Below are 20,761 nucleotides of genomic sequence, written 5' to 3' on the forward strand. Positions count from 1 at the left end.
TCATACTCTGGGATGTTAAAGTTAGTTCTTGGCTGTGTGTTTCCTTTCAGTAATCTCCACCAGTTGGAGTCTCCCCCTTGCTATCTTCTAAGATGTGCGATTCAGTTGAGTCTGGAGCTGTCATCCCCTTCTGCACTGACTTCACCTGAGTTGTAATTGGATCCTTATCTGATCTATAGCCAAATGGGACATCTGCTCATGTTCCATATCCAGCTGCAAGTTCTTTGTGGGCCTGTTGTCTGTCTCTCTGAAATGTGGAAATAAGTATTATTAGTCCCAAATACCTTTAATTTGGCCCTTGGTTATATTTAAATGTTTTCTTTTGTTTTTGTTTTTTTGTTTGTTTGTTTTTGTTTTTAAATAAGCTCTATGCCCCTTGTGAGCCCAGTACAGAGCTTAAACTCATGACCCTGAGATCAAGACCTAAGCTGAGATCAAGAGTTGAATGCTTAACCAACTGAGCCACCCAGGTGGCCCAGTCCTTGGTTATATTTAAAACAAGAATCTACAACTTTTCTTAGTAGGAACCTTTAGAGAGACTTTGAGAAGTTACCAAATTGTTTTTAAAAATTAGGCTTTTTAAAAGAAAGGTTTGTAAAATTTGCATACAGCTACCATAAAGATATAACATAAAACTATACCCATTCTGTATCTTGTCATCCCAAAATTGTTTTTAAAGTATGTCTAGTAAGAAGGGCAAAGAGTTTTCCTCTCTTATTGAAAGATTGGTTTTAATAGTTTCAAGATCTATTGAGTCTGTTTATTACAGGAAACTTAATTTTATTTTATTATTTATTTATTTATTTATTTATTTTAAAAATTTTAATTATTTATTCATGAGAGACACACAGAGGCAGAAACATAGAGAAGCAGGCTCCACGCAGGAAGCCCCATGCGGGACTTGATCCTGGGACTGCAGGATCAGGCCCTGGGCCAAAGGCAGACGCTCAACCTCTCAGCCACCCAGGTTTCCCGGAAACTTCATTTTAAAAATTGGTTAAGTAAACAGTTTTCTACAATAAAGTTGGAAATGAGATTTGCATTGCAGTTTGGTCTTATGTACAAATCCTAGCAGTAATCTCACTTAATCTAGCTTTAATTAACTCAGCTAGCCTTAAGACTGTGTTAAGACTTTAGCAACACAGCTGAAGACATGCCTCCTAGGATGAACAGGCCATAGACCAGAGCTTTTGTGTGTATACTCATTGGCACTGTAATTGTCCAGTGCCCCATGTGACTTGCGGCTTATCTTTAAGGCTATTGTCAATCCTTGGGCTATATACAGAGGTGACCCACAGATTCCCTCTAATTCAGTATTCCTCAAATTTATCTGATAGTTTTATTGATAGCCCATGAATTTATTGAATTTGGGAGAGGTACCAAAAATGTGGAGATCCATTCTTACAGAAATATGTATGATTCATAAGTGATTCCCTTTATTGCTGTATTCTCTACCTCCTTCATTTAGACTTTATTGAGCATATAACTTAATTACAAATTTAGTTGTAGTAAATTGATGTTTTCTAATTGGTTGGGATGGTGGAACACTTGTTGCTACCAAAATTATAAGGTCTTTATTCATGAAAGCAAAAAGCCACATTTCTCGTGCAGTTGCATGCCAAAATGTGAACTGTTGCTACAGGAATTTGAACACTTGGCAGGGACCAGAGATCTGATTACAAGACTGCTCATGCACATGGCTAAGAGGTTGGTGCTCATTGTTGGCAGGAGGCTTCCTGAACAAGTGATCTAAAAGACTGCAGGGTGGAAGCTACAATGGTTTTAAGACTTAATCTCAGAAATCAATATAACCACTTCTATATTCTGTTAATTAGAAACCAGTTACTTAGTATGATCTATATTCTAGGTGAGGGAAGTTAGGCTCTACCTTTGAAGGGATGAGTTTTAAAGAATTTGTGGACATATTTTAAAACTACCATATTATTATACCAAAGTTAACTAATTCCTTATTAATATCTAATACCTGGTCCTAATAACATTTCCCCGATTATTTTGAAAATGTCTTTTTTATAGTAGGTTTTTTGGAATCAAGGTCCGAATGAGGTTCACCCATGTTTGGTTATGAGATTATAGGAAGGACTATATTATCAAGTCTGACTCAAACTTTATACCAATAATTTCAAGGATATACCTAAAAGACACAGGTGAAAACTGCAATTGCATATATTGTTCCCAAGGTTTTTCTTGCTGTGAAAGAATGTGACCTGGCCTCTGTTTAACACAAAAGAGAACTGAATCAGTTACTGAACATCTCCTTTTTAGATCTCTTTAATTATATAACTCGTGTGACATTTCCAGCAAGCCATATTCCATAAATCCATGTATCCTATGTTTATAATAACCAGCCTAGCTAGGTTCTGTACATCTAGTACATACTGTTAATTTGTTTGATAACAGGTCTGTCATTAGCATGCTTACAAGGGGATTTGATGAGATTGTGTCCTTGTGGAAGTGAATAGAAGAGGGAAAAAGTAGATTACAAGCCTGCTGCTAATCCTTTTTTTCAGGTTACTGTCTCTTAGATTCCTTTTCTTTTATTCTATAGTAGTTTCCTTTAATTTTTTTTCTCTTCTTGATTTGTAGAGAAACTTGGTAATTTGTCCTGTACCATATTCTGTATGTTTGATAGTGTATCCATTTAGTGTCATTTAACTCATTCCTCTTTCCTTTTATTTCCCCATGAACTAGTAATTACTCTATACTCTTTGAGGTAGAGAGGCTTGATCAGGTTCACATTTTTTTTTAAGATTTTATTTATTTATTCATGAGAGACAGAGAGAGAGAGAGAGAGAGAGAGAGGCAGAGACAGAGACACAGGCAGAAGGAGAAGTAGGCTCCACGCAGGGAGCCCGATCCCGGGTCTCCAGGATCACACCTTGGGCTGAAGGCGGCGCTAAACCGCTGAGCCACCCGGGCTGCACTGGTTCACATTTTCTTAGAAATGAGTCCTTCATAAATGGTGTTGTATACTTCCCTGTTATATCATTTCATGTGACACATAGGACTTTTTATTATTTCACTTTTAATGATGGTGAGATAGACTCAAGGGTTTGGGTTGTGTTTTACCCACTCACATTCTCCATCAACCCAGCAACTTTTTACCTAATTGGACATTGATTGATGATCCTTGCTGCAGTCGGTACTTTATTAGGAATTGCCAAATGGTGACTTTCTAATCCTGTCACTCAAGTTTTTTAAAGTTATATAGGTAGGTAGAGCTTTTGTCATATTTATTTTTAGGTACTGCATGTAGTTTTACTTTGGATAAGAGATACTTAAATTTCTCTTTTTCTTTATTATGCCTTTGGGGAAAGTCAGGACAAATAGCATTATATTCTTTCTATATAGGCAAAACTGAGAGATGAAAAAAATTTCGTTGAAACTTTCTTTTCACTTTTGTGACCTAGCCTAGTGAATTTTTTGAATTAAATTTGTGAGTCAAGTTTCTGAAACTATGGCTCATTTCAGGGATATTTTCTTACATGGTATAAGAACCATGCTGTGTTTTCTATTCTGTATGGTTTCTCTTACCTGCCTTGTTTGTTCCTTTATAGTTTCCTTAAAAATAGATTTAGATGACTGATAATTAACATATTTTATCATTCTTTCAGATTCGAATGAAAGGATCTCTTCCTTCATTGAGTCCTTTCCCTCAATCATTACTTAATTACTGTAAAGGAGGTGTAGCATTCTTTCGACCTGGAGCAGTTGGAGACCACAAGCTTGATGAAGTTTCTGTTAAAGCAATAGGTTTGTCCAAAATGAACTGCTTGTGTAGAAATTAGGCCTAAATATTAATAATGACACAATTTACAATTGATTTGGGGAACTTTTTATGCAATGGAATACTACATTGGCAGTGAAAAGACAGTATATGTATATATTACCACCATGGAAAGATATCCAGGATATATTAAATGAAAAAAAAAAGACCTATTTCACCACAGCATACATAGTATGATCATATATATCTTTGCATACTTTTATTGCTTTTAATTAAAAAGTCATTTAATAATGGAAAGTATTATTTCTAGTATTGCAAAGTTTTAAACTTAGTTGCCTATCATAAGGAATTTTCCTAATAAATTAACCCTACAGTATTAAGTAGAGCTGTGTATATTGGTTTTGAGCATTATCAACAAAATACTATGAAGCTTAGAGCAAAGAAACTACTAGTAAATAGAGTAAGTTATTTAGAAAAATGTTTTCAATATTTTTAGGCAACTGCCATGCATACAATATTTGTGCATAAAAATTCTGTAAGGGTTTACATGACTTTTATATAATGTGTTGGCAATGAATATATGTTTCTCTTATAATCAACAAAATAGAGACATTTATTTTGGCAAAAAAAACAAGCAGTGGTGAAGTTGTTCTACATTAACGTACATACTCATCCAGTCTCTCATATTTGTATTCCCAATTTAGGTTGCTTCAGAGAACTTTGTGCTTTGTGTTGGATGCTACATATTCGTGATAAGTTATCCTATAATTGCAGACAATATCAGAAAGCAAGAGAAAACGTGGAGGGAAAAAAGGTATTTCTCTGCACAGGAATAAGAAAGACGAACAAATGTTACTTGGGAAGTTATTGCTTGATTAGAAGATTTTACTGTCTATAACAAACTCTTTTGAACTCATCTTTATCTATCCATCTAAAGTGAAAAGGAAACGTTTTTCTCAATATCCTTTTAGGACCTCGAAGTGGAGTTTGATTCCTGTATGGTTGAGCACTGTCTCAGCGCAGTGGAGTGGGCGTACAGAATGCTGCCCTTCTCTCGGTTTTCTAATATCGAAGAACTTATTCAAGATCTAATTTTGAGCCTTATTGGAGAACTGCCACCAATCAGAAAGGTAATGTGAATGTAGGTGAAAACAAACTAAATGAAAATCAGAGACTTTAAAAGGATTTTTGTTTTAATTGAGAGTGATATTGCTCATAAAACCCGTGTTTTTACTTTTTCTGAAGGTAGCAGAAATTTTTGTGAAAGCGTTTCCCAATCCTGAGGATATAAGGGTTCCTTTAAGAGAAAAATATCACTCTCTTCAGCAGAGACTCAGACACTGTGTGGTGAAAGGTAGTATTTGTCATTTCTTAGATATCTGATAGATGAATTACTGAAGATTCTTGTTTTCTTTTGAAAGCATGTAATTTCTAGTGCTTATGTTTTTACATATTTCTCCTTTCTTTGAAGATAGTATGAGAAGGCAGAAATAAGCACCAATTTTGCTTTGGAACCAGACAAAGCTAACTTCATGTCATGCCTCTGTCAGTTAATAATTGTGTGACGGTAGGCAAGTTGCTCAATCTCTCTGGGTCTCATTTCCATATTTGTAAAATGAGTATATTAATATCTACCTTATGAATGTAAATTAAAAGAGGATTAAGGGGCACCTAGGTGACTCAGTTAATTAGTGGACTCTTAATTTCGGCTCAGGTCATGATCTTAGGGTTGTGAGATTGAGCCCCATGTTGGACTCCTCGCTGGGCATGGAGAATGTTTAGAATTCTTTCTCTTCCTCTCTGCCCCTCCTTCCACGTGCTCTCTCTCTTTCTCTTACACACGCAAAGAGTATTAAATAAGATAAAATATATAAAATGAGCATATAGCACTTTGTGTAATATGGATATTTTATTGAGAACTAGTGTTCTTCATCTTCCTTTATGGTTATTTGTGTTTCTAATTTTATCCTATACATTCAAGATGCCTTTGTGGAATTTTTTCTTGTTAAAATATGCATAGTAGAAAATTTACTATTTTCAAGTGTTCAATTCTGTGACATTAACTACAATCACAATGTGGAAACTTTTAAAGAATTCAAATTACCTTCTTTTTTTATAACTGCAATCTAGTATTTAAGTCAAGTTATGTCCTATGATTATACATTCTTGCATTGATATATATATGGCTTTTATTTTTCTTAAGACTTTTTTGACATTCTCTAAAATGTCCTGTTTATGTATAATAATGTTTAAAATTTTTTTCTGTAGACAACCTTGAAAAACTTTCCTTCTTCATGTTTCCCATTATTTTAAGTCAGAAAAGTGTCCTTGTTTCTTTGGCCAAAATTATACTCATTTTCTCTTATTTACCACTCTTGGGAATGGAAAAATAGTAGAGATTCTTTTTTAATTGTCTGATTTTTTAAATAGTTAAATTGCTGCTTTTTTATTTTTTTTAAGATTTATTTATTTACTTGAGAGAGAGTGAGTGAGGATAAAGAGAGAGCTAGAGGGAGAGGGAGAGAATCCCAAGCTGGCTCCATGCTGGGCATGGAGCCTGACATGGGGCTCCATCCCAATACCCCAAGATCACAACCTGAGCCAAATCAAGAGCCAGATGCATAACCGACTGAGCCACCCAGGGGCCCTGAAATAGATAAATTACGTCTCAGTTGTTTGTTTTCTAGGGCACACATTTTTATGGTCTGGATTCTGTCCCTTTTGTGTTCTTTTCTGCAATTCTACCTTAAAATGCGGACCATAGCTTTCTAATAAACACTGAAGAAAGCGTGCTCTGTAAGAATGTGGAAATAAGTCTTAGTTATCAGTTGGATTCCATGTTCCCAGGAGGGACTGGACTTGGGTTCCCCTTTGTCTTGAGTTGAAACATTTTAATTTACTGCAAGGCCTTTTGTTTTTTAGGTCCCCAAACTGAGGAAATGTTGTCTGTTATTATGCATTCTATTCATAAAGTGAGAGTGAAAGCCCTAAAACGTGTTGAGAGGAATATAGGTCCTTTTGAGATGAATATCTGGGAACCAATTGAAGAAGAAAAAGCCGAGGCTCCAGGTTTTGATAGGTTTTCTCTGGGACTGAGCTTGAGCAGGAGCACACTCACCGAACTGGGGAATCCTCTAGTCCACAGCGATGCAGATACAGCAGACACCTTCTCGGAAGCATGGTCCGTTGAAGAAAAAAGGTACAGTTGAGATCTCTTAATAGCAAGTATTCACTTCCTTTGGAAAAAAATATTTTCAGTATGTTCATGCAGCAGAGGAGCTGATTTCCTTGCCACTCACTGATTGCACTATTAGCAGTATGAATGATGTCTTATCCTCCCTGACTCACAGGGATGTTAGGAGGGTAGAATGAATTTGAAAATTTATTGAAAATATTCTTGAGGCCTGAAATAATTTTGCTACCTGATAGTATAAAATCAGGTAAGTAGATGAAATTCTAGAGTTCATCTAGAGATGAAATTCTAAAGCTTTTAGTTTTAGGTTTTTTGTTTTTTTTTTTAAAGATTTTATTTATTTGAGAGAGAGAGAGAGAGAGCACAAGCAGGGAGGAGGGGCAGAGGGAGAGGGAGAAGGAGGAGAGGCAGACTTCCTGCCGATCCCTGGGATCATGACCTGAGCTGAAGGCAGACACTTAATCAACTGAGCCACCCAGGTACCCCATTTTAGTTTTTTAAAAAGTAATCTTTAGATTTAAATAATTAAGGATTTTTAGATTAGCTGTATTATTTTTAAGGGTTTCCAGGGAAGGAAATTGCACATTCATCTTTGAAACTTGTCTGTAAATTTTCTAGAAATTCTTACTTTCACTTAAACTTCTATTACTCTAGCTAGTTTTTTTTTTCTTTCTAATTCCATTATCTGCTGTGCAGTTTATCCTTGTCATGACTGAAAGGCTATATAATGGACCATAATCTGTTTGAGTGAAATAATTTTATCTACTTCAAATGTAAACATCTGCTTAAACCATACCTAATAGTATTATAAATGATGTGCTTGTTTCACCAAACAATTTTGGTGTTAGCACAGGAATACAGTGGAGGCTGCTTCTGTGCCTTCTTAATAAGAAGAGACATGGCACTTTTAGTTCCGGGGCCTGACACAAACGCTTTATTTCTTTTATTGAGGGAACTAGGAATCTGTGTTCTTCCCCAACGACCATGTTGAAAGGAAATTGATTTAAAAGTAATTATGAAAAAAAAAAAAAAAGTAATTATGATTGACAGTTAAAGGGTTTGCCTAACAGATATAGTAGCAGCAGAAATTTTAGAAAAAGTTCCCAACTTTTGTGTAGTAGAGTCTTGAGGGTAGTCCTGCTTGTTGTGAAAGCTGAGAGGGGCCGATGCAAGTAACCAGAAACCATAAATGAAGATGTATGTTGGTGACTTGTGATTTTTATTGACTTTGTATTCCTAAATTGTGACCTCTTAGTGGACCTTTTTTTTCCCCCAGGAAAAACATTCATGCCTTTTATTTTTATTTATTTTTTTAAGATTTTATTTATTTGTTCTTGATAGACACAGAAAGGCAGAGACATAGGCAGAGGGAGAAGCAGGCTCCCTGGGCGGGAATCTGGTGTAGGGCTTAATCCCGGGACTCCAGCCTCATTCCCTTGGCTGAAGGCAGACAATCAGTCACTGAGCCACCCAGGTGTCCCCATTCATGTTTTTTATTTTATTTTATTTTTTTTAAAGATTTATTTATTTATTTATTTATTTATTTATTTATGAGAGAGATAGAGAGAGAGAGAGAGAGGCAGAGACACAGGCAGAGGGAGAAGCAGGCTCCATGCCGGGAGCCAGACGTGGGACTCGATCCTGGGACTCCAGGATCATGCCCTGGGCCAAAGGCAGGCGCTAAACTGCTGAGCCACCCAGGGATCCCCCCATTCATGTTTTTTAAAGCAAAATTTCTGTGAACACATTTCAGTCTTTTTTAACACAAATTTCTCCCTCTTAATATTAATGTGTTATATTTTTTGACTCAGAATGTTTGGCTCTAGTAAACAGTTAGAGATCATTTAGCCTAACCCCCTCATTTGAAAGACATTGAGGCATTAAAAAAAATTTATATGATTCAATCAGTGGAGAGAATCTTTGCTGTCAATTCTGCATCTTAGTGATTAAATCTTTAATTTTGTCTTTTTCAATTTTGTTTTGCTAGAAATACCCCAAATCACATGGAATTAACATTGACAAATAAGTCCAATGAAAAAAAGATATGTAATCAGAAAGAAAATCTTGAAAGAAAAGATCATGAAAAGTTATTACAAAATGCGCTTCCTGTAGTAGGTGTTTGGGAATTTGAACGTGATGATGATGAATATATTAAATTTCTTGATCTCTTCTTGAGTTACGTTCTTGAAAGAGACCTACTTGATTCCAAGGATCCTGGCATTCCATTTCTAACCAGTTTTTCTGGACATCTTAAAGAACATGAGCTTAATTCTTTACTTTTTGATGTACATACAACATTAAAACGACGTCAAGGCAAAACCAAAAGCCAGAACATATTTAGAGCTGGCTCCTGCTTTGTTGTTGCTTCTGAGTCATATGAGTCTGAAAAAGCAGAAAACCAAGTACTTTCAGCTGCAGTGCCAGTTAATCAGGGAACCAGGCCAGTTTTAGAGAACCCTTTGAATGAAGTTGATAAATATGAAGGGACGAGTGGATTGTTTGGTTTAAAACAAAAGTCAGTTTACAGAATACAAGATGCCAATTCGGAGAAACCTGTGATCCAGAGATTGTCAAACCATATTTTTTGGACTCCCAAATCCAACAAAACTAGAAGATGTATTTTCAAAGCAATTCAGTGCAGTGATATTAATCCTCAAGAAGATCTTCCTCTAGCACTAAATGACACTTTTGGCAGTATAAGAAGGCTGCTGGAATGGATGATAAGGTGGTCTGATAGAAGACTGCTCTGTGATCCTAGTCTCACTGAGTTATCCAGTGAGTATAGTCCCGTCATTCGTGTAAAGACCACTACAGCTGCCATTCTTACATCATTGTGGCTTTTGGAGCAACCATATTTTGCTACATATAAGGCAAAAAATATCATTTTAGAGGTAAGTACCTGAATTCTTTATTGCATACAAATGAAAATTCTCATTGTAAATTAAAACTATTTTCATATTTCTTCATCTATTAAAGAATCACAACGTAACAAAGTTAATGACAGTGTTGATTATAATCTGCAAAAAACACAATTTTTTTCCTTCAAGTGATTCCCTTAATTCTCAAAAATAATTAATTAGGGTGTTTTCATAGAGGTTTTGAGGTTTTGAGATTTTATGTGTATTTATAAGAACGAAAAAGGAATAAAAGTGAGATAATATTAAGTGATACTACGAGTGGTATTGCATTTATATTCTTTCTCTTTCAAGTTTCAGGTTTGGTTCAGAGGAAGAAGGATTAGGCCTCTACACAGTTTTTATTTCTGGTGTCTAATCATATACATTAGGGGATCATTTTTCTTATAGTCTTGGCTAGAATTTAGAGAACCAAACCTAGAAAGGCAGATAGGTATCAGTAGATAAGTTCATGCTTGGTAGCTATTTTTTCTCTCCTCTACGCAGTGGCAGCTAGCAGGGTGCTCTTTTAATCTGTTTGCAAGAACAAATATTTTTACATAAATGTCTTTTGATTGAATGGTTGCTGTTGCACTGGAAAAAAAAGTAAGGAGATGAATTTTTTTGAAAACAAATTTATGTATGGTGAAGTAGTTGGGAAATGAACTTTTTTAATATTTGGAGAATTCCAATAGTTTCTCATTTTTTTCTGTTTTTCTCAACTTTATTGAGGTATAATTGACAAAGTTGTAAGACATTTAATGTATACGGTGTGATGATTTAATATACATATACATAGTGAAAGGATTTCTGTTACTTAGTTAACACAGTTCAACACTGATATACATTATTTGTTTTTTGAGACAGAGAAGTTCTACTATCTTAGCAAATTTCAGTTCTGTAATGCAATGTTGTCAACTATAGTTACAATATTACCTTAGCTCCTCAGGCCTTATTTACTTCATAACTGAAAGTTAATATAGGCATACCTAGTTTTATTGCACTTTGTTTTATTATACTTTGCAGATACTGCATTTTATACAAATTGAAGACTTCCGACAACCACACGTTGGGCAAATCCGTTTGCATTATTTTCTAACAGCATTTGCTCACCTCATGTCTCTTTGACGTTTTGATAATTCTTATAATATCTTAAACCTTTTCATTGTCTTTATATTTGTTTTTTTTTTTTTTTTTTTTGTCTTTATATTTGTTATAGCGATTTATGACCAGTGATCTTTGATGTTACTATTGTAATTGCTTTGGGGCACCACAAACCATGCCCATATTAGATGCTGAACTTCATCAATAAATATGTGGTTTTTTACTCTACCACCAACTGGCTGTTCCCCCATTTCTCTCTTTTCCTTGGGCCTCCGTATTCCCTGAGACACAACAGTATTGAAATTAGACAATTAACTCCACAATGGCCCCTAAGTGTTCAAGTGAAGGAGTCACATATCTGTCCCTTTAACTCAAAAGCTAAAAATAATTAAGTTTAATGAAGAAAGCATGTTGAAAGCTGAGATAGGCCAAGAGCTAGACTTCTTGCAACAAACAGCCAAGTTGTGAATACAAAGGAAAAGTTCTTGAAAGTAATTAAAAGTGCTGGTCCAGTGAACACACGAGGGATAAGAACATGAAACAGCCTCATTGCTGGTATGAAGAAAGTTTTAGTAGTTGGGATGGAAGATCAAAGCAGCCACAACATCCCTTAAGCCAAAACCTAGTCCAGAGCAAGCCCCTGACTCTTCAATTCTTTGAAGGCTGGGAAAGGCGAGGAAGCTGCAGAGGAAAAGTACGAAGCTAAGCAGAGGTTGGTTCTGAGGTTTAAGAAAAGAAGTCATCTTCATAACGTAAAAGTGCAAGATGAAGTAGCAAGTGCTGAAGCTCCAGCAAGTTATCCAAAAGATCTAGCTAGAGTAATTAATGAAGGTGGTTACACTAAACAATAGATTTTCAGTGTAGACATGATAACCTTGTACTGGAAGAAGATGCCATGTAGGACTTTAATAGCTAGAAAGGGAAAGTCAATGCCTAGATTCAAAGGATGGGCTGACTCTCCTGTGGGTCATTGGCTGCCCTGTTCATTAGCATACAAATAGAGGCAGCTGCTGAGGGCAGCTAACTGGACCCCAGCTTTCTGCTGACCATAAACTCCAAATCTGTGCGTGTTTGTGCAACTGTCCTTCTGGGATAAACTGGCAGCAGTGGCCACGGTGCAGCAAGACCCTCCCACAGAGGATCAGTGTGACACTGTGCTGTGCCAGGTCCCTAAAATTTGGAATTTTGAAACTCAGCTGGTATGCCTGAGATAAAAACACAGGAGCACCACACCCCCAGGTGGGCCCATAGGTCAAACAGGGTGAAGGCAAGGATCTGACAGAAACACAGGAGGGGAGATTGTTCGCTCTTCTGAGGGCTTCTTGAACAGTGGGGGCATGAACACCCCTCTCTGGGGACAAGAGAGCAAGGTAATGCCATTCTGCACTCCCCATCAGTATAGACGGACTTCAGTGAGCAACATCGTATCCCACAGTGGAGGCCTGAGCCACTTAAACCAAGCCCCACCTGTTTGTGCTCTGCAGGTGCTTCTGAACTAGGGCAAGTGTGACTGAGAGAGCAGCAGCAGCTCCTTACCCCAGAAGACCAGCACAAACCCTCTGCACTCACTAAGACTACTGACCATAGAGTGTGCAGAGTTTAAGCTCTGGGGACATAGAACCTAGCCTCTTTCTTTCATTCGTTTGTTCATTCTTCCTCTCAGAGCATACGCAGGGAGGGGCAGAGGGAAGGGAGGGAGAATCTCAAGCAGATTCCATGCTGAGTGCAGAGCCTGACATGGGGCTCAATCTCCTGACACTGAGATCATGACCCTAGCTGAAACCAAGAGTCAGATGTTTAACCAGCTGAGCCACCCAGGTGCCCCAGACCTAGCCTTTTTTGACAAGCAGACCAAAACACACCTAGTTAAAACTTGCCACACACTGGACAAGGTCCAGATACTCCCCACTGCAGGAGGGGAGAGACTCTGCAGAGGACTAACCTGAGGGAAAGAGCAGCCAAAACACAATAGCAGAGTACACACAGCATACAACAGAAACACTTCATGAAGGACCAGGCCTTGGATGGCATAGGACCTCTTCTTAATATAGCCATTACTCTCAGGAGCAGGAAACATAACTAGTTTTTATAACACACCAAAGACAGAGACAAAATGCCAAGATGGAGGAATTCACCCCAAAAGCAGGAAGAAGAGGTCATGGGCAGGGATCTAATCAAATCGGTTATAAGTAATATGCCTGAACCAGAATTTCAAACAATAATTATGAAAAAAAAATAAAACAATAATTATAAGTATACTGGCTGGGTTTGAGCAAAGCATAGAAGACACCAGGAAGTCCCTTACTGCAGAAATAGAAGACATAAAAACTAGTCAGACTGAAATAAAAAATGCTATAACCAAGATGCAAAACCGGCCGGGTGTAATGACCACAAGGATGCCAGAAGCAGAAGAATGAATAAGTGATGTAGTAGATAAAATTACGGAAAACAATGAAGCTAAAAAGAAGAAGGGAAGAAAAATATTGGATCACAAATGTAGACTTATGTAACTCAACAACTCTATAAAGTGTAATAATATCTGTATCATTGGAGTCCCAGAAGAAGAGAAGAAAAGGGGCAGAAGGTTTATTTGAGTAAATTATAGCTGAGAACTTCCTTGATCTGGGGAAGGAAGCAGATATCCAAATCCAGAAGGCATAGAAAACTCCCATCAAAATCAACAAAAGCAGGCCAACACCAAGACATATCATAGTAAAATTTGCAAAATACGGAGATAAAGAATCCTGAAAGCAGCAAAGGAAAAGAAAGCCCTAATGTACAAAGGAAGACAAATAAGGTTAGCAGATCTCTCCACAGAAACTTGGCAGGCCAGATGGGAGTGCCATGACCTATTCAACAAGCTGAATGGGAAAAATATGCTGCCAAGAATATTCTATCCAGCAAGGCTGTCATTCAGAACAGAATGGGAGATAATGAGTTTCCAAGACAAAACTAAAGGAGTTCATGACCACTAACCAGTTCTGCTAGAAATATTGAAGGGGACTCTTTGAGTGGGAAAGAAAGACCAAAAGTAACAAAGACCAGAAAGGAGCAGAGACAATCTGTAGGAACAGTGACTTTATAGGTAATACAATGACACCAAATTCATATTCATATCTATCAATAATTACTCTGAATGTGAATGGACTATATGCTCAGTCAATCAATCTGACTATATGTCAGAGTGGATAAAAAACAAATAAACAAGATCCATCTATATGCTGGCTACAAGAGACTCATTTTAGACCTAAAGTTACCTACCTGTAGATTGAAAGTGAGGGGATAGAGAACTGTTTATCATGCTAATGTCAAAAGAAAGCTGGAGTAGCCAAACTATATTTTAAACAAAAGGCTTATATCAGACAAACTATATTTTAAACAAAAGACTATAATATGAGATGAAAATGGGCATTATGTCATAATAAAGAAGTCTATCCAACAAGAAGATCTAACAATTATAAATATTTATGCTCCCAACTTGTAAGCACCCAAATATATAAATCAATTAGTAACAACATAAACTAATTGATAATACGGTAATAGTAGGGGGCCTTAACACCCCACTTACAGCAATGGACACGATCATCTAAGCAGAAAATCAACAAGGAAACAATGGTGCAGAGCCTGATGTGGGGCTTGATCCCACAATCTTGAGATCATGACCTGAGCTGAAATCAAAAGAGTTGGACGCTAAACAGCTGAGCCACCGAGGAGCTCCAGTAGAGGACCTATTCTTGATAAAAACTCTCAACAGAGTATGGATAGAGGAAACATACCTCAACATCATAAAGCCCATATATGAAAGACCCACAGCTACTATCATCCTCAATGGGGAAAAACTGAGAGCTTTGCTCAGGTCAGGAACATGACAGGGATGCCCACTCTCACCACTCTTGCTCAACATAGTACTAGAAGTCCTAGCCTCAGCAACCAGACGAGAAGAAATAAAATGCATTCAAGTCAGCAAAGAAGAATTCAAACTCTCACTTTTCACAGATCACATAATACTGTATGTGGAAAGCCCAAAAGACTCCACTCCAAAATTTGCTAGAACTCCTTTTTTTTTTTTTTAATTTATTTATGATAGTCACAGAGAGAGAGAGAGAGAGGCAGAGACACAGGCAGAGGGAGAAGCAGGCTCCATGCACCGGGAGCCTGATGTGGGATTCGATCCCAGGTCTCCAGGATCGCGCCCTGGGCCAAAGGCAGGCGCCAAACCGCTGCGCCACCCAGGGATCCCAATTTGCTAGAACTCCTATAGCAATTCAGCAATGTGGCAGGATACAAAATCATTGCACAGAAATCAGTTGCATTTCTATACACTATCAATGAGACAGAAGAAAGAGAAATTAAGCATTGGATCCCATTTACAATTGCACCAAAACCCATAAGATACCTAGGAATAAACCTAACCAAAGAGGTGCAAGATCTCTACTCTGAAGACTATACAACACTTATGAAAGAAATGGAAGATGACACAAAGAAATGGAAAAACATTCCATGCTCATGGATTAGAAAAACAAATATTGTTAAAATGTCCGTACTACCCAAAGCAATCTACACATTAAATGCAATCCCTATCAAAATACCAACAGCATTTTTCATGGGGCTAGAACAAATGATACTAAAATTTGTATGAAACCACAAAAGACCCTGAGTAGCCTAAGCAATCTTGAAAAAGAAAACCAAAGCTGAAGTCATCACAATTCTGGACTTCAAACTATGTTACAAAGAATAATCAAGAAGACAGTATGGTACCGGCACAAAAACAGACACATGCATCAGTGGAACAGAATAGAAAACCCAGAAATGGACCTGCAGTTATTTAATCAACTAATCTTTGACACAGCAGGAAAGAATATCCAGTGGAAGAACTGATAGTCTCTTCAACAAATGGTGTTGAAAAAACTGGACAGCTACATGCAGAAGAATGAAACTGGACCACTTTCTTACACCATACCCCAAAATAAATTCAAAATGGTTGAAATACTGAAACGTGAGACAGGAATCCATCAAATCTTAAAGGAGAACACAGGAAGCAACCTTGACCTTGGCAGCAGCAACATCTTACTAGACATGTCTCAAGAGGCAAGGGAAACAAAAGCAAAAACGAACTATTGGGACTTCATCAAGATAAAAAGCTTCTGCACAGGAAAGGAAACAGTCAACAAAACTAAAAAGTGACCTACTGGATGGGAAAAGATATTTGCAAATGACCTATCTGATAAAGGGTTAATATCCAAAGTATATAAAAAAAACTTAAAAAGTCAACACCCAAAAAACATAATCTAGTTAAGAAATGGGTAGAAGACATGAATAGATGTTTTCCAAAGAAGACATCCAGATGGCTAACAGACATGTGAAAAGATCTTCAACATCATCATTGAGTAAATACAAATGAGAACCATGATGTGATACAACCTCATACCTGTCAGAATGGCTAAAATGAACACAGGAAACAACAGATGTTGTTAAGTATACAGAGAAAGGAACCCTCTTATATTGTTGGTGGGAATGCAAACTGTGCACCTACCCTAGAAAACAGTATGGAGGTTTTCCAAAAAGTTAAAAATAGAGCTGCCCTACAACCCACAATTGCACTACTAGGTATTTACCAAAAGGATACGAAAATACTGATTTGAAGGGGGCACATGCTCCCTGATGTTTAGAGCACCATTATCAACAATAGCCATGTTATAGAAAGAGCCCAAATGTCCATCAACTGATGAATGGATAAAGAAGATGTGATTTTTATATATATACATATATAAACATATATATATAAATATATAGAAGCTAATATATGTATATATAAATAATACTCATGCCTCAAAAAGAATGAAGTATTGCATTTGCAATGACATGGATTAAAGCTAGAGTGTATTATGCTAAGCAAACTAAGAGAAAGACAAACACCGTATGATTTTACGGTGGAATTAATATGTGGAATTTAAGAAACAAAACATAAATACAGAGGAAGGGGGAAAAAAGGAGAAGGAAGCACACCATAAGAGACTCTTAACTATAGAGAACAAACTGAGGGTTGCTGGAGGGGGAGGTAGGTGGGGCATGGACTGAATGGATTATGGGTATTAAGGAGGGCACTTAAAAAAAAAAAAAAAAAAAAAGGAGGGCACTTGTGATGAGCATTGGTTGTTATATGTTAGTAGTGAATCACTAAATTCTGTTCCAGAAATGGATATGTTAACTAGCTATATGTTAACTAACTAGAATTTAAATAAAAATTATTTTTAAAGACATGATTAATCAAATAAAAATTAAATAGGGGCACCTGAGGGCTCAGTTTGAGTGTCTGACTCTTGATTTCAGCTCAGGTCATGATATCAGGGTCATGGGATCAAGCCCTGCATCGGTCTCTGTGCTCAGTGTGGAGTCTCCTGGAGATTCTCTGTCTCCCTCTGCCCCTCTCCCTGCCCACACTATCAGCCAGTCAATCAGTCAAAATCTTTTAATAAATAAATAGAAATTAAATAGAAGAAAAAAAAACAGACCGACTCTTAGTGGTTAATGCAGCCAATGTCTTTAAATTGAAACCAGTGCTAATTGACCTTTCTGAAAATACTAAGCGCCTTAAGAATTACGCTAAATCTATTCTGCTTATGCCTATAAAGGAAGAACAAAGCCTGGATATCAACCCATCTGTTTACAACATGGCTTACTGAATATTTTTGGCCCAGAGTTGAGACCTCTTACTCAAAAGAAAAGATTCCTTTCAAAAGATTACTGCTCACTGACAATGTACTTGGTCATCTAAAAGCTGTGATGGAGATGTACTGTGACATTCATGTTTTCATGCCTGCTAACAACTACATGCATTCTGTAGCCCATGGATCGGGGAGCCATTTTGACTTTCAAGTCTTATATTGGAGGAACCTTTTTTTTTTTTTATGACAGTCACACACACAGAGAGAGAGAGAGGCAGAGACACAGGCAGAGGGAGAAGCAGGCTCCATGCACCAGGAGCCCGACGTGGGACTCGATCTCGGGACTCCAGGATCACGCCCCAGGCCAAAGGCAGGTGCCAAACCGCTGCGCCACCCAGGGATCCCTGGAGGAACTTTCCTATTTCATAAGTCTGTATCTGTCATGGATAGTGATTCCTCTGATGGATTTGGGCAAAGTAAATTGAAAACTTCCTGGAAAGGATTCACCATTCTAGTTGCCATTAAGAACATTTAGGATTCATGGGAAGAAGTCACAATGTCCGTATTAAGAGTTGGGAAGAAGTTGATTTTAACCCTTCTGGATGACTTTGAAGGGTTCAAGACTTCAGTGGGGAGGGGGAGTAACTGCAAATGTGGTAGAAATAGCAAGAGAAGTAGAAGTAGAACAGAAAGTTGTGGGTAGCCCGGGTGGCTCAGCGGTTTAGCGCTGCCTTCAGCTCAGGGCCTGATCCTGGAGACCTGGGATTGAGTCCCACATCAGGCTCCCTGCGTGGATCCTGCTTCTCCCTCTGCCTGGGTCTCTGCCCCGCCCCTCTCTGTGTGTCTCTCATGAATAAATGAATAAAATCTTAAAAAAAAAAAAGCATAAAGATGTGACTGAACTGCAGCAATCTCATGGTAGAACTTTAACAAATGAGGAATTGGTTCTTAGGAATGAACAAAGAAAGTAGTTTCTAGAGATGGAATCTACTCCTAGAGAAGATGCTGCAAAGACTTGTTAAAATGCTGACAAAGGACTTAAAATATTACATTAACTGTATTTGATAAAGCAGCAGCAGGGTTTGAGAGATTGATTTTGAAAGAACTTCTATTGTGGCTAAAATGCTATCAAACAGTATCCAATCCTAAAGAGAAATTATTTGTGGAAGGAAGAGCCGATGAACATGGCAGACTTTATTGTCTTATTTTAAGAAGTTGCCATAGCTCCCCCATCCTTAAGCAACCACCAGCCTGATTAGTCAGCAGCCATCAACAATAAGACAAGACCCTCCACCAGCAAGAAGGTTATGACTCCCTGAAGCTCAGATGACAGTTAGCATTTTAAAGCAATATAGGATTTGTTAGATAAGGTGTGTACATTGGTTTTGTAGACATAATGCTATTGCATACTTAATAGAGATGATAGTGTAAACATAACCTTTATATGCACTACACTGAGGAACCAAAAATTTTGTTGCCTTGCTTTATTGTAGTATTCACTTTATTGCAGTGGTCAGGAACTGAACCTGTAATATCGATCAGATATACTTGTACTCTTTTATTAACCTCTCCCCATTTCCCCCACTCCCTAGTTCCTAGCAACCACTTCTCTATTCTCTGTTTTTATGAGTTTGATTTTAGATCCCACATCTAAGTAGTGCTATGCAGTATTTGCCTTTCTCTGTATGCCTTATTTCACTTATCATATTGCCCTCCAGATTTATCCTTGTTAATGAAAGGAATGGGATTTCCTTCCTTTATAAAGGCTGAATAATATTTCATTATGTATATACACACTTCATTTTCTTGATCCATACACCTATTGACAGATGCTCAGGTTGTCTCAGTACCTTGGCTATGGTGACTAATGGTGCAATGAATATGGGAGTACAGATAATTCTTTAAGATAATGGTTTCATTTCCTTTGGGTATATACCCAAAAATGGGATTGCAGGATCATATTGCGGTTCAATTATTAATTTCTTGAGGAGCCTCCGATACTCTTTTCTATTGTGGCTGTAGTGGTTTACATACTCACGAGCAGTGTATAAGGGTTCACTTTCTCTCCATTCTCCCCATTGTTTGTTATTTCTTCTCCTTTTAATAATAACAATCCAAACAGGTGTGAGGGGATAACTCATTGTGATTTTGATTTGTATTTCCTTGAAAATTAGTGATGTTGACTATCTTCTCATGATTCTGTTGGCCATCGTATGTCTTCTTTGGAAAAATGTTTATCCAGCTCCTCTGTCCAGTTTTTAATCAGTTTTGTTTTGTTTTGTTTTGTTTTTGGGTTTTTTGCTATTGAGTTGTATGACTTTTAAAATGTATTTTAGATATTAACCTCTGATCAGATATATAATTTGTAAATATTTTCTCCCATTCCTTAAGTTGCCTTTTCTTTTTTTTTTTTTTTTAATTTTTATTTATTTATGATAGTCACAGAGAGAGAGAGAGAAGCAGAGACATAGGCAGAGGGAGAAGCAGGCTCCATGCACCAGTAGCCCGACATGGGATTCGATCCCGGGTCTACAAGATCACGGCCCGGGCCAAAGGCAGGCGCTAAACCGCTGCGCCACCCAGGGATCCCCTAAGTTGCCTTTTATTGTGTTGATGATATCCTTTACTGTGCAGAAGTCTTTTAGTTTGATAAAGTCCCACGTGTTTATTTTTGCTTTTGTTGTCTTCACTTTGATCAAATCCAAAAATCATTGTCAAGACCAATTTCTTTCTTTTTTTTTTTTTTTTTAAAGATTTTATTTATTCATTAGAGACACAGAGAGAGGCAGACACAGGCAGAGGGAGAAGCAGGCTCCATGCAGGGAGCCTGACGTGGGACCTGATCCTGGGTCTCTAGGATCATGCCCTGGGCGGAAGGCAGGCGCTACACTGCTGAGCCACCAGGGATTCCCCTCAAGACCAATTTCAAAGAGCTTACCACTTATGTTTTCTTCTGGGAATTTTATCGTTTCAAGTCTTACATTCAAATCTTTAATTCTTTTTTTTTAAAGATTTAATTTATTTATTTGAAAGAGAGAGAGAAGGAGTGGGGGCAGAAGGGAGAATCTGCAGAGGGAGAGGGAGAAGCAGACTTCCTGCTGAGCAGGGACACCAATGTGAAGCTCAGTCCCAGGACCCCGGGATCATGATCTGAGCTGAA

General features: G+C 37.5%; 1 protein-coding gene across 21 annotated transcripts in view; it reads left to right on the forward strand.

Annotated features, from left to right (window-relative positions):
• The window catches only part of CPLANE1 (ciliogenesis and planar polarity effector complex subunit 1), a 137,599-nt gene that overhangs the window by 46,267 nt on the left and 70,571 nt on the right, over window positions 1-20,761 (forward strand). For 18 of the 21 annotated variants that reach the window (XR_013378621.1, XR_013378620.1, XM_077896176.1 and 15 more), the window contains 7 exons: window positions 3,633-3,771; window positions 4,450-4,559; window positions 4,717-4,875; window positions 4,991-5,099; window positions 6,668-6,944; window positions 8,926-9,829; window positions 17,852-17,971. Coding sequence is in view for 19 of the 21 variants with exons in the window: in XM_077896176.1 (XP_077752302.1) it covers window positions 3,633-3,771; window positions 4,450-4,559; window positions 4,717-4,875; window positions 4,991-5,099; window positions 6,668-6,944; window positions 8,926-9,829; window positions 17,852-17,971 (1,818 nt within the window). In the remaining 2 variants the exon portion in view is untranslated. The remainder of the gene's footprint in view (window positions 1-3,632; window positions 3,772-4,449; window positions 4,560-4,716; window positions 4,876-4,990; window positions 5,100-6,667; window positions 6,945-8,925; window positions 9,830-17,851; window positions 17,972-20,761) is intronic. The other 3 variants (XM_077896185.1, XM_077896188.1, XM_077896196.1) reach the window with 1 other exon arrangement.

This window comes from Canis aureus, chromosome 4 (assembly GCF_053574225.1).
Source record: "Canis aureus isolate CA01 chromosome 4, VMU_Caureus_v.1.0, whole genome shotgun sequence".
Lineage (NCBI taxonomy): Eukaryota > Metazoa > Chordata > Mammalia > Carnivora > Canidae > Canis > Canis aureus.